Source organism: Bombus huntii, chromosome 1 (genome assembly GCF_024542735.1).
Source record: "Bombus huntii isolate Logan2020A chromosome 1, iyBomHunt1.1, whole genome shotgun sequence".
Classification (NCBI taxonomy): Eukaryota; Metazoa; Arthropoda; class Insecta; order Hymenoptera; family Apidae; genus Bombus; species Bombus huntii.
Window position 1 is genome coordinate 7,271,620 of NC_066238.1, and position 14,383 is coordinate 7,286,002.

Here is a 14,383-nt window from a genome sequence, read left to right on the forward strand (position 1 = left end):
TATTATTGTGTATATTAACAGACTATTGTAAAATTATAAGTGCAACAAAAATAGTTTTATATTCAAAATTTTTTTCTATTTATTTTCATAAACCTAAGTAAATTTAAAAAGTAATAAACCTAAATATATACAAATAATATAGTAATTAAAAATCAATTACCAATGATGTTAAAACGATTATAATTAAAAAAACATATTTTAAACTTATACATAAAACATAAATTTTACAATATTTAAAATTCTCTTGTAGTACAGTAACATTTAATATTTTAATGTACCACTGAATTTTATTATTTTATTTTCATTAACGAAGGACTCGTGTATTTCTCTGTAGTACATATTAGACGTGGGCATATGGAAATCAAGCTTAAATAAATATACGTACTGACAGCAAACCAATACGTAATAGTCTATAAGGAAATTATTCATAGATCATATTTTACAAATCAGACTTTGTGGCACTTCCGTAAAAAAATTAGAACTTACATCAAGTTCTCTTACGTCAGTATATGTTTAAGAAAAAGTGTGTTCCACACATAATTATAGAAGAAAGAATGTATGATTTCAATTAATTCAGTGTAAAGTCCAAAGATTCCGAACAGTATGCGCGTGTCTCTGCGCGCAGATCTGATGTCCGGATCCGGATAAACAATTATCGTGTCTGGTTATCGTATTAGTAGTTCACTGCCGGTTAAAGTGTTAGTGTCATAGTCATCAGCAGGTTAACCAAAGATGGAAGTACGAACAGAATTAATTACGGAACTTCGTGAAAAATTTTTTAAAAAGTTGGCTGACGAGGGACCACCAGATCCTAGTGTGTATATTTATTTTCATATCGTAAAAAGGTGTACTTTTTCTTTCCAATGGTATTTTGAAAAAACCTGACTAACTCACAGGGTAAAATTTAAGCTTAGTGTCATATACCAAAGCAATGTTTTCAATATGTATTCGATGAAAGAATAAGAATCATTTTTATGAATAATTTATGAAGCCTTTGTTCCACTTATTATTGTGTATTTAATTGATAAAATGTATAATACATAAAAATATTTATGATTCAATTAATCATTTAATTGAATCCAATTTCAGAATTTCACCCTGTTGATATTGCTAATGTAAACAATAATAACTGGTTAAAAAGATTTTTAGAGCACAATGAAAACAATATGCAAGACTCACTTAATATGTTATGGGAGACTTGCAGCTGGAGGAGTAAATTTGGCACAAATGGTATGGATAATATACATTCATATGTGCAGTTTTTTTAGTTGCTATGTATAAATTATATAAGTTTTAATGAAACTATTACAATATTATCCAATTACAGAGATTACAGAAGAGAATGTGATGAAAGAATATTTAAATAATGGATTGTGCTTTATTCATGGTAAAGACAAAGATGGTAAAACAATGTTTGTTATTAAATGTAAGTTACATACTAAAGGCAGTAAAGACTTTAGTCAATTGCAAAAGCTTGTTGTGTATTGGTTTGAAAGATTAGAAAGGTAAGATTAAATAATCTGTAATAAATTATTTAGATCAATTTGTTTTCAGAATTAATGTTATCTTTTCTATGGTATTTCAGACAAACTAATGGCAATCAAATTTCACTTTTCTTTGATATGTCAGATACTGGTATTTTAAATATGGATATGGAATTTATCAAGTACCTGATCAACCTTTGTAAAAATTATTACCCCAATTTTTTGAATTATATCATTATTTTTGAAATGCCATGGATATTAAACACTGCATTTAAAATGATAAAGTCATGGTTGCCACCTAAGGCAATTCCAAAAATTAAATTTGTGCATAAAAGCAACATACATGAGTTGGTAGAACCTAGTGACATACTAACATGTTGGGGAGGTAGTAACGAATATACCTTCAAATTTGTACCGGAAGCACAAAATAATATAGATGCTACAATAAATGGAAAATTTGATAATAAGAAGGTATATAATTAATTAGTGGAAAAATAAATGTCAAATAATTCACAACTTCCTTTGAGAATTAATTTTTTATCTTTATGTAACTATAGGTACATTTTGCAGAAGGTTCTCCATTAACAGAACAATCTACAAGTAGTTTTGGAGATCAATCAAATGAAGAACAATGTAAGTAAAATTATACTTTTATAGGCATTATTAAATCATAGATGTAGAGATGATTCTTTAGAATTCTTTCTGATTTTTGTGTGAAATGGAAATTTTATTGTCAGAAAGAATTCATTTTTACATCTATTGTAAATATTGAAAATGTTTGCAAAGATAAAAGCTCTACTTTGATTCTTATACTGACAAATAATACTTATTCTTCTGCAGTATTATCAATTGAACCAGATGCATTTATATTTAATAAAGTAGGAAATGAAATTAGTGGAACAATTACAATTAAAAATGTGACTGTAGATAAACCTTTATCTTATAAGGTAAGATGAGTTTTTCTTCTATGATAAAATTTACGATATGATGTATATGGAACATAGCATAAATATTTTCTATTATATATGTAGGTAAAAACAACGTCGCCGGGAAAGTTTAAAGTACGGCTAAGTTCGGGAGTTTTATTACCTCAAGAACAACGCACGATTTCAGTCGTTGTACAACAAGAACATAATATGCGCAGTCTCTTTCATGTCGATAAATTCTTAGTTATGTGCCTTCCATTAAAAGATCCGAACGCATCGGCCCAAGAACTAGCAGTTTTATGGAAGGTAACACATCGATATATGTTAATTATATAGACGTTTAATGTGTAATTGTTAATTTATGTTTTATACAGTCTGAGAAACCAGCAGAGGAACATAAATTAAGATGTTGCGATGGTGGAATTACAAGTAATGAAACATCAAAATTACATTCTACCTCAGGCTTGTCAGAAACTGGTCAAATAGATATACTTTCCCGGAAAGTAAGGCAAAATAATGTGATTAAAAGTATGATATTAATGAACAGTATACTAATGTATACATTGGTTACTTACAGATAGCACATTTGAAAGACAGTCATACAAAGTTGTACAATGATGTCGTTTTCTTGAAGCATTTATTATTCTTTTCTATGATAGTTACAATCATAATGGCCATAGTAGTTATTTATATTTTAAAAGTTGATATTAAAAATTTTATGGATCAACAAGTCTGTGACATGCATGGAATATAGGTTATTCAGATAGAAATTTATTTGATTTCTACATACACATAACACGAATTTTAATTGTTATATATTTATGTTTATGCTATAACTCTAATATTTTTAAATCGATCTTTCCTATTCATAGCTTATGTTTGTTTTTCGTTGTTTTTGCTAAAAAAGAATTATGTAAGATACGTATAAAACATGTTTTTATGTTATCAATATTAACATAAAAGAAATCAGTTGATATTATATTTTGGGACGTTTGTGTATACTATTTAATATATTTAGGAAGTAAATATATTATTGTTATAAGAAAAAAATATAACAATTGGAATTATTTTTATAACGTTTTACACGTATTTCTACATACTATTTGTACAATTTATCTTCCTTGTAATTTATAATCTAATAATACAAATTATTTCAAACTAATCCTTTTATTTACATAGCTCATCTAATATCTTTAACTGGTTAATGAAACAATTATGGGAAGTTCGTTTTGTTTCATATACGTGATAAAACTGTTAATATCAAATTCATATAATATACCATATGTAAATATTTCATTCACGATAATTTTATAAAATGTATTAATAAACTATATATTTAAAAAAAGCAGTTTCTTAATTATATACTTTTACTAAAAATCATTGTATTCTTTTATTTCAATATCATATTTGTTATTTTACTCACTAATTTATATGTATCATATAGTGTACTATCGTGTAATATCTGTTTACTTCAATGCAAACTCGTGAGATTAGAACTGTTACAATAAAAAACTGATTGAAAGTCAAGACATTTTTTGTACCTTATGCTTGACAAAAAAAATTTTAATATTGTACCTAACAAATGTTCGAATAATTGCACATACATATGTATATAATTTTTTAATACTTAACATGTGATTGTATCGTCATTGTATATATTTTCTCATCAACGTACACCAGTTATTAATCATTTAGGAAAAAGTGATATTTCGCATAAGTAAATGGGTGTTGTTCTCCCCACTAAGATTTTAATCCTTGTTCCCACCTTAACTATGGCTTTCCCGCTCTTTTCGCATGGCGGTGGACTTTTTTTATTTCGTCGAATGCACCTCACCAGCAAGTTTATCACATGAAATTACATCTCAGCATTATCAACGCTACATTTACTAGTAACAAAGTATTATTAAAGTAGTTTCACCGCCGTATACTTATAAACATGCTTCAGTGAGTGAAAACCGAATACATAAAAAGGGAAAAAGTTAATTGGTAATATATAGGTAAAATTACTACCCGGAAGTACCTAAAAACGACAGTCGTCCGGTGTAAACATGACGAGTGATGCATGCCAGTGCGCAGCTATCAACGCGCAGCATTTGAACATTCGTAGTTCGATCGGCCATATTATCCTCCGGGTCTTACACAACGCCCTCACACGAACTTTCTCGACTTTACGAGGTAAGCGAATATTTAGAGGTTTCGAGTCGCAGGCGAACTTAGCACAAAGTGAAAACACGATTCCGTGTGAAGAAAGACGATTTTTGAAGGTATTTGAAGAGATCTGTGCTTGCCGGCCGCGAGCTGAACGCAAAAGATTGGTAAGTTATATCCAACACGTAGCAGAACGAACAGTATTCCCTTCCGTTGCGTCCTCCATATTGATGACAGCGCCGACGGTGATAATTTTCTGAAATTTTTGTCGTTAATGCCCCCTGTGTCCTGAAATCGAAAGCACCCGCGTTGTCTTAAAAGCTTTCCGACAGAATGCGCAACTTCGGAGCCTCCGATGTTTGACAAAAGTCCTCGGTTACGGAACCCTGGAGGTCCGCTACCCATTTCCACACGCTCCTTCACCCATCACGGCGCAATCACATTTTGCCCATGGCGTCATCATCGTTCGCATTACCCGCTTCGCGTGTTACATGGCGTTCCGCGGCAGCGTGCGTCGCTTCTGTCAATCCCGTTTGACTTTCCAATGATATAACACCGATACTCGATTACGAGGATTCCAACACATGGTCAATCCTATTAATTATTCGCTCTTGTCACCTCTGGTTCATCCGTATCTTCCGTACCTTCAATTTCTTTACAAGGATATATTTATTTTTCCTTAATTTCGCACCACTCATGATGCCTCGTGCATTCCCACTGATATATCAGTGATGATCGATGCAATTTCGAAATGCATGCACGTGTTTTCGAATGCTCTCGAAAGTAAAACCGATTACACTTGCGCATTCTTATGAAACGATTGTCATATTCTATGTATATGATGTTTCGACTCTACGTCGTTTCTGTAATAATTCGATAACTATGTAAATGATTCCATATATTCATGGATATTTACTCAAGTAGATCTTCGAATCTTTTTAATGCCAAAACTGCATATTGCAATGAGTGACTAGATATGTAGCTAAATATCTTCTTTACAATTAGATATAGTATGTATATATGTGTATATATATAGCACTATGTTGTCTATAAGTGATGATTATGTAGTTAGCATAAAATATAAAATTTTGTTTGCAATAGAATAACTCCATTAAATTTATAAAAAGATATACAAATGCGTAACTAATTACAATATGTTTTTATGACACAAAAAGTAAAATATATGGTAAACTATTTGAAAATTATACTTTTATTTACAAAGCATTCAATAAAAAATACATCTTTTGTTCTTTCAGATTAATGACAGAAAGTAGGCTTCTATGAGTTAATGATTTGACCATGACAACTAACGTAGCAACAATTAAGTTAGAAGAGGAGCAGGAATCTGTAACAGAGATACAGACATACTTAGAAACATTTAATAGAGAAATAGAAGGAGGTCAAGGGGAGCAATTGCAACATGTACAGTGTTAGTATTTTCAAATGAATTTTCTATATTTACCTTAGAAGGAACAAGCTTCTATTAAAACTTTAGCTTATAGTGCAACAAGTGGAAGGACTGTCTGGTGGAGAAGAAGGTGGAACTTACTTTGTTGACCAATCTGGTCAATATTACTACCAAGCAAATAATGATGAAACACCTGTCATGACACAGGTTCAAATTCAAGAAGTAGAAGAAGCAGATGTAAATAATGATGGAGAAGCACCTCAAGAAGAACAATACCATGAAATTGAAGAATTAGAAAATGTTGATGGTGATGAAGATGTAAGGGAAATTATCTTTGTTCATGGAATGTCATACTGGTATACCATTGCTATGAAAGTATATTGTTTTTCATAGGGCCAGGTAACGAGTAATGGAAATAATGAGGTTGTAATAAACTCTGGAGATGCGTATCAAACAGTAACTATTGTACCATCTGATACCAATCCTGGTGAAGTCAGTTATGTACTAATAGTTCAGCAACCTGATGCTGAGGATAAGGAAAGCAAACCAATAGCACGAGAAGGAACAGAAGGTGAAGAAGGAGAAGGAGAACAAGATCTTACAGTTTATGATTTTGAAGATAATGAAGATAATGAAGTACCTGTGGAATCAGAAGTAGAAGATGACAAAACTAAGATTGTGAAAATTTTACCTAAAAAGTCCCAAACTGTCACTCAAGCTCATATGTGTAATTACTGTAACTACACAAGTCCAAAACGGTAATTTTTTAGTTTGTTTTAAATTATACCATAATCAAAATTTGACTAACTTGTAAACAATTTCTTAATCTGCATATGATGTAGATATCTGCTATCACGACATATGAAATCACATTCTGAGGAAAGGCCACATAAATGTAGCGTTTGTGAAAGAGGATTTAAAACTCTGGCCTCGCTTCAAAATCATGTTAATACACATACTGGGACCAAGCCACATCACTGTAAATTTTGTGATAGTGCATTCACAACCTCTGGTGAGTACAAAATATTTATAAACTCTTTATATCTTTTTTCATTTGATAAGCATTTGACTTTAAATTATTAAAAGAAACAAGTAGCATTGAAGTGCAGAAACATAGTAATCATCATTAGTATTAATTTATAGGTGAACTTGTTAGACATGTTCGATATAGACACACACATGAAAAACCACATAAATGTCATGAATGTGACTATGCATCTGTTGAATTGTCTAAACTCAAACGTCATATTCGGTGTCATACAGGCGAACGTCCATATCAGGTATATCATATGTTCATATAAAAAGCTTAAAAAGCATTATTCACAACCATAAAATTATCATTACATTTATATTACAGTGTCCGCATTGTACATATGCAAGTCCTGATACTTTCAAACTAAAACGCCATTTGCGCATACATACAGGAGAAAAACCATACGAGTGTGATTTTTGTCAGGCAAGGTTTACTCAATCTAACAGCTTAAAAGCTCACAAACTGATACATAACGGTATGTTGATACTTTATATGTTAAAGGTTGTTATATTTGTTATGTAATTTTCTTTCATTTATGGTTATAATAATATGTGTTATAGTTGGTGACAAGCCAGTGTTTCAGTGTGAATTATGTCCAACGACGTGTGGAAGAAAAACAGATCTCAGAATTCATGTACAAAAATTACACACCTCTGACAAACCTTTGAAATGTAAACGCTGTGGAAAATCATTCCCAGACAGGTATGTGGCAAAGACTGGGCTGTATAATAGCTACAAAAGTGAAAATATTATATGTTGCAAACACAAAACATATAATGTATTTTACCATTGTAGATATAGCTACAAATTGCATAGTAAAACTCACGAAGGAGAAAAGTGTTATAAATGTGATTTGTGTCCATATGCTTCTATATCCGAGCGTCATCTCGAGAGCCACATGTTAATTCATACTGATCAAAAACCATATCAATGTGATCATTGCTTTCAATCATTCAGACAAAAACAACTTCTCAAACGGCATTATAATTTATATCATAATCCTACTTATGTCCCCCCTCCGCCACAAGAAAAGACACATCAATGCCCTGAATGTGAACGACCGTTTAGGTATGTAATATTTGTGATACACTTGTGAAGTGAAGATATGGAGGAGAATACAGTTGAATGCCTACGTATTTTGTTTTTCAGGCATAAAGGGAATCTTATTCGACATATGGCTGTTCATGATCCGGAATCATCTCTTCAAGAAAAGCAACAAGCATTGAAGATGGGTAGACAGAAAAAGATTCAAATTATAGATGGACAGAGAGTCGAGGTCATGACAGGTAAAGTTTCATCAAACTTGCAAGGCAGAACAAGGAAACTTGGTTCATTTATATGTGTATAATTAGGAACAAGTCGCAAATTTGATATTTCTAAAACAATATTTAAATTTTGTGAATGAAGCAAATTGTACTACACATATATAATGAATGAATAGTCATAAAATATTGTAATCACAGGGACACTTACTCAATGATCTGTATTCAGGTCATTGACTAACATCCATGTGTTGTGTTATAATAACAGGTGATTTAGCTACTAAACTTAAAGGTTACGAAGATGAAGAAGAAGATGAAGAGGATATGATGGCGGTCGAAGGAAGTGATGGTCAACAATATGTTGTATTGGAAGTTATACAGCTAGCTGACAATCAAGGAACTGATCAAGTGTGTATTATAACAAACGCTAAGAAAAATATTAGTTCATTATGTTTATGTATGAATATAATTCTGATTGTTCCACCTTTGTTTAGCAAATGGCCGTAGTAGCCAGTGAAGACGGAGATTTGATGATGCAAGATCCTTTGAGCCAAGAAAGTGGGATCGTAACTGGTACAGGCGAAGAAGGAGATGAAGCAGAAGAAGAGGAAGAAGAAGAAGAAGAAGAAGAAATAGAAATGAATGAATTAAAAATAGAAGCAGGAACTGCTATGAAATCTTCATCTCAGAACACACAAAGTGATCCAAAATTACAGAAGGAAATGGAAACTTGTTTCGGTTTTGACGAGGTAAGCGAATTTAATCTTTTACCGCTTTCACAAATTGCCATTTATAGATATGATTTATTATGATGTGAATTTTTGAATATTAGGAAGAGGAAGAAGAAGATGGAGCCAACGGTAATATAAATATATTGCAGACTATTTCGTAATATGAAAAATGAATGCGACAAAATCTATCTATGTAATAGTCAAATGTTTTATCTGTTTCGCAGTAACACCGTACATACTGCGAGTACTGTTTAATATTATTTAAAGACTCTGTGAATAGCTCCAATGGAGCCAATTTTCGGGGCCAGCGTGGTCCATACGCATGGTACAAGAACATTTTTTGCCACTAATGCATTAGATGTATGTAATAATTTATGAAAAAACAGTAGTTCTATAATTTAGTGAAATATAAAGCGAATGTACAATTATAATAATGTAATTAATATTAGTTTACTTTGTTATCAGTAAAATTTGCTTTAAAAAATCGTAACTCAACAAGACCGTCACTAATGCATTCGGATATATTATTAACATAGGTTGACCTAATATTTTTAAACCAGTCATTTAGTAAATGTTAACATAAGAACATAGAATGTAGTAATACATTTCCATTGATTGATTATTGTTGGTATGTGGTTAATGGAACTAAAATTACGGAACAATGCGAGGCTGCAATGTATATATATGCTTACCATTACATTTCATTTTATGGATAAACATCATATTCTATAAATAACTAGAGGAAAGACAAGCGGTAAATTTAATAGTGATGATCGAGTTTTAAGTTATTTAATATGAATGATATCTGCATATATGTAGGAATGTACATAATAAGAAATTCGTATTGCAGCATAAAAAGTTAGAAATTTTTCATTGATCTAGCAGATGTTACATTTGTGATTGTATAGAAGTATTTCATAATATTAATAAACGATCATTCTATAAATAAGTACCTATATATAATATTAATGACCATGACTATCAGGTCAAATTTTTTGTGGATACAGGATAAGGTATGAATGGCGGAAAGTATCTTGATATTAAGAGAACTGTAATGATTATTAGTATAATTATAATAATTTTTTATTCATCTTTTTTAATTACGTTTCCTTTAGAACATTACATGTTTAGGCTGCACCTTCTTTTCCATATTGATTGCAACTATAACAAAATGCAAATAGACTGGTAAGAAAATATTACATATGATTGTAAACAGTGATGAAGCTTTTAATTCATTGAATCCTTTTGCATTCTATCGATTTGTGACAGTTTAACTTCTTGTATAATTTTGTGATTGCGCAGCATTCAGAAACATCCATTTCCTATCTATATGGATTACATGTAGACTTCTCTTATGTAGCCAATTTCTTGTAAATGTAATCTTACACGCAATTTTTCATAAACTGTCGCACGTAAGTTATTCTATATAAATCGTTAATGTAATTGATGCTGTAAAAACAATGTAAAAATTTTGTACGCTCTTGTACACTTTTTATACAATTGTAATTGAGCAATTGATAATTGTGTGCTATTTAAGCCGAAGCACTTTCATACAATATCCCAAAGAAAAAATGGTGTAGCATCTTCTTTATAATAAACATTATGTTGTCGACGATACTTGCGCATATTATTTCTGTTGATAAATTATCATTTCGTTATTTGTTAGGAATTAAATTGTTCAATGCACACATTATTCCGAGCAACGCATAGAACTACAGGATCCAATTGTTATATTTTGGATCGTTTATGTATGACATTTAATATATTCAGAAAGTAAATGCATTATTATTGTAAGAAAAATATGGCTAATTGGAATTACTTTTATAATGTTTCATACATATACCTACATATTATTTATACGATTTATCATCCTTGTAATTTATAATTTAGACACATTATTTCAAATCAGTTATTTTATTTACATAACTCATCTAATATGTTAAACTGATTAATGATAGAATTGTAGTCTTTTTTATGTTAAATACACGTGATAAAATTCGTATAGTATCACATTCATATAATATTATGTATAAATATTTCATTCACGATAATTTTATGAAATAAATAACAAGCTATATACTAAGAAGCTAACAAGCTACATACTTCATGAAAACAGTCTATTACTGAATCATATATTTTTAAAACAAGTCATAGTATTTTTTTATTATAATATATTTATTATAACAGTTGCCAATTTACACCTATCGAAGTATATTTACCTACAAGTAATAAATCTATATGTTCTGCATTGCAATCTATTTATTTCCATGCAATATATGAGATTACAACTGCTATAATAAAAAAGTGATTAAAAATAAAAATAATTTTGCATCTCTTCCTCTACTTTTATTACATCATCAACATTTTATAATAAACAATATATGAAAACAATATAAAATCAATTGTTTTATTAAAATTAAATGATATGTCAATTTGTAAAAACAAGATGTGTCAACTATGCATTCAAAAGAATTTAATATTATATCTAACGAATACCCAAATAATTACAATATATACATATATAATATACTATCTGCCCACTCGCGGCTTCGCTAGCACAGTATTTGAATTATATTTATTAGCCTCTAGTTGAATACTCTTTAAGTATCTAATTTTGAAAACTGGTCAAATACGTGTTCGTTTATTTTTAATGAGTTCATATGCCGAATTTCACATCATTAACTTTAATGGACATAGAAATACGATTATTCTGTAAAACAAATTTTACCCTCTTCTTACCACCTCTGGGGTTAGGTTCCGTATTTAAGTATACGAAATGAACTTATATTTCCAATTATCAATTTACGTTTGTCGATAACCTCGTATTATTAAATGAATTTAACCATTGCATGTTCAAACATACTTTAGTAAGTGAAAACTGAATGCATAGAAAAAGGAAAAAGATAGTTGTCCAGCGTGTCAGTGCGTAGTTACTAATGCGCAGTATTTAAAGGACTTCCACGATTTGAACATTCGTACTTCTATCGGCCACATAGTTTTCCGAGTAGTATACAACGCCCTCACACGAACGTTTTCAACTTTACAAAGTAAGCCAATATTTGGACATTTTGTGTTCCACGATTCCACGATTCCACGATTCCACGATTCCATGTGAAAAAAGACGATTTTTAGCGGTATTTGAGAAGACTTTTGGCAAATGATTGCAAAGTGGACGCAAAAAGCTCCACTATCTATCACTAATCCATTTTCAGCACGCAGCATATAGCAGAACGAACGTTACTCCTATTGCGTTTTCTAGATTGATGACAGCGCCGACGATGATAATTTTCTGAAATCTTTGTCTTCGGAATCTCCGGAAAAAACTTAATATTTAAAAAGTTATGAGCTGGCAAAGTGGGTGCTGCCAAAGATGGGGTGTCGTGGCGTGCATGATATCAACCCTTCTGGTCATTTGAAACAAAAAAAGTGAACAGATTCTTAATTAGTATGGATGCCGCTATCGTCTGAATCTTGGAAAAGTCAATACAACATTTTAAAAATAGTAATATTAATTTAAAAAATAGTAATATTAAAGATTTTGAGCTGAGCGTAGTCCGGACGATAGAGAAGTATATAAGGAATATTCAGACCAAATTTAAAATAAATCGGTTCATTAGAACTTGAGATATCGTGCACGCCAACTCGAAAAAAGTAGTTTCGAGAAAAACGCGTTTAAAGTTTTGAGACAAGTTTATTCGGACAACGTCTACCGTCTACTGTTCATTTGTTCTGGTCGGATCGAAGCAGATGCTGCGTCACAAAAATGGCTGTAACTCATAAAATAATTGAAATTTTGAAAAATCCTTTTAAGGGCATATTCTTGAATGTCTAAACTTTGGAAATATGAAAAACAAATTTTCGATTTTTTCAAATTTCTAGACCAGAATACCCCCTTAATATCACAAATTATTTAATATTAATTCTTTTATTTAAATAGCTCATTAATATTTTCAACTGATTAATAAAGCAATTATAGAAAGATTTTTTTATGTTATATACACAATAAAATTCTTGGTATCAAATTCATATAATATAGCACACGTAAATATTTCATTCACAATAATTTTATAAAATGTGTTAATAAACTGTACTATTTTATGAAAACAGTTTATTACTTAATTATATACTTTTTATAAAAATCATGGAATTCTATTATTACAATATTACATTTATTATTTAAGTTGCTAATTTACACTTACCAAATAGTGTATTTATACACAATAAATGTCCAGCATGTTCACGTTATTAGTTCTCGACGTGTTTCTCTTAAACGATGAGTATGAAGAAAAAATGAAAAGGAAAAAGATAAATAATTCAAAGTGACAAACTATATATTCATGATAATATCTTTTTGCAAATGTAAAAGTGCATATGTATTTTGCTGTTAGTCGTCTCTGCGAAAAATAGTATTAGAGTAATATCGTCTAAAAATAATTAATTTAAAAGATATTCTAACTTTAATTTTGTGGAATTTATCATACGTAAGACAAACAAAACATAAACACAAAAGTACTGTGTTTCGTTTTCCCTTGTTTTCATATGATATTCTACAAAATTAAAGCTAAAATATCTTTTAAACTAATCAATTTTCGACCGTATTATCGTAATACTTTTTTTTCATAGAATGATGAGAGATTTCGATATGTATAAAACAAAAGGTTTCCATTTAAAAAGATAGGTCATCTGCAAAATGTACATACATATTACAAAAGTGATTGAAAGTCGATATTTTTTGTACCTTATGCTTGACCTCCATTACATCATTAAAATTATGCAAAAATTGTAATATTTCAATTTGTAAAAATAAAATATGTGCCAATTGTTTGAAGAGATTTTAACAATGCATCTAACAAATGTTCGATTAATTACAGCATACATATGTATGTATATAATATTTTAATATCCAACATACAAAAGAAAACAATGGTGACGTTATCATTGTATATGTATTTTGCTCATCAAAGTACGTCAGTTACTAACCATTTAGGAAAAAATAACAATATTTCACATAAGTAAATAGGTGTTGGTCACATCACTAAGATTTTTAGTTTCTTTTCTCTCTTAGCTACTTTGGCATCAGATATTTTTTTCTTTTATAAAGTCTAAGTATCTTCACTCGCAAGTATGAGGTCGCTAAAATCTCGATTTTATCAAGCTGCGTTTACCAATAGCATCGTATTATTAAACAAACCCAGGCATGCTCAAACATGAAAACCGGATGCATAGAAAAATGAAGACATCAATTGGTAAGATCGGGTAAGATCTAGGTAAGTTTAATGTCCGGAAGTACCTAGAACGACAATCGTCCGGCGCCTCAGTGCGCAGTTATCAACGCGCAGTATTTGAACATTGGTAGTTCGATCGGCCATATTGTCCTCCGGATCATATACA

General features: G+C 30.5%; 2 protein-coding genes and 2 long non-coding RNA genes across 13 annotated transcripts; 2 read left to right on the forward strand and 2 right to left on the reverse strand.

The window, feature by feature from the left end:
* Positions 1-300: 300 nt before the first annotated feature.
* LOC126868497 (motile sperm domain-containing protein 2-like) lies at positions 301-4,351 on the forward strand. 2 transcript variants are annotated; one of them, XM_050624018.1, is made up of 9 exons: positions 301-845; positions 1,090-1,230; positions 1,328-1,505; positions 1,586-1,955; positions 2,042-2,117; positions 2,325-2,431; positions 2,516-2,716; positions 2,785-2,913; positions 2,988-4,351. In XM_050624018.1, the coding sequence occupies exons 2-9, from the start codon at positions 1,167-1,169 to the stop codon at positions 3,162-3,164; spliced, it is 1,302 nt and encodes a 433-aa protein (XP_050479975.1). In that variant the 5' UTR covers positions 301-845; positions 1,090-1,166; the 3' UTR covers positions 3,165-4,351. The 2 variants fall into 2 exon arrangements, with proteins under 2 accessions (XP_050479975.1, XP_050479967.1); XM_050624010.1 differs by having other exon boundaries at positions 303-814.
* On the reverse strand, positions 4,046-4,575 carry LOC126868541 (uncharacterized). Its single transcript, XR_007690633.1, has 2 exons — positions 4,431-4,575; positions 4,046-4,349 (listed from the first exon to the last, which is right to left on the reverse strand). It is a non-coding gene; the product is annotated as an uncharacterized LOC126868541 (long non-coding RNA).
* Positions 4,454-10,609, forward strand: LOC126868436 (transcriptional repressor CTCF-like). 9 transcript variants are annotated; one of them, XM_050623882.1, is made up of 14 exons: positions 4,496-4,585; positions 4,675-4,725; positions 5,815-5,987; positions 6,061-6,284; positions 6,360-6,724; positions 6,809-6,978; positions 7,110-7,246; positions 7,324-7,474; positions 7,560-7,701; positions 7,795-8,067; positions 8,149-8,285; positions 8,530-8,669; positions 8,756-9,010; positions 9,094-10,609. In XM_050623882.1, the coding sequence occupies exons 3-14, from the start codon at positions 5,858-5,860 to the stop codon at positions 9,151-9,153; spliced, it is 2,184 nt and encodes a 727-aa protein (XP_050479839.1). In that variant the 5' UTR covers positions 4,496-4,585; positions 4,675-4,725; positions 5,815-5,857; the 3' UTR covers positions 9,154-10,609. The 9 variants fall into 9 exon arrangements, with proteins under 9 accessions (XP_050479862.1, XP_050479839.1, XP_050479829.1 ...); XM_050623905.1 differs by lacking the exon at positions 4,675-4,725 and having other exon boundaries at positions 4,454-4,585; XM_050623872.1 differs by having other exon boundaries at positions 4,525-5,145.
* On the reverse strand, positions 10,058-13,813 carry LOC126868535 (uncharacterized). Its single transcript, XR_007690632.1, has 2 exons — positions 10,840-13,813; positions 10,058-10,625 (listed from the first exon to the last, which is right to left on the reverse strand). It is a non-coding gene; the product is annotated as an uncharacterized LOC126868535 (long non-coding RNA).
* Between the last annotated feature and the right edge of the window lie 570 nt (positions 13,814-14,383).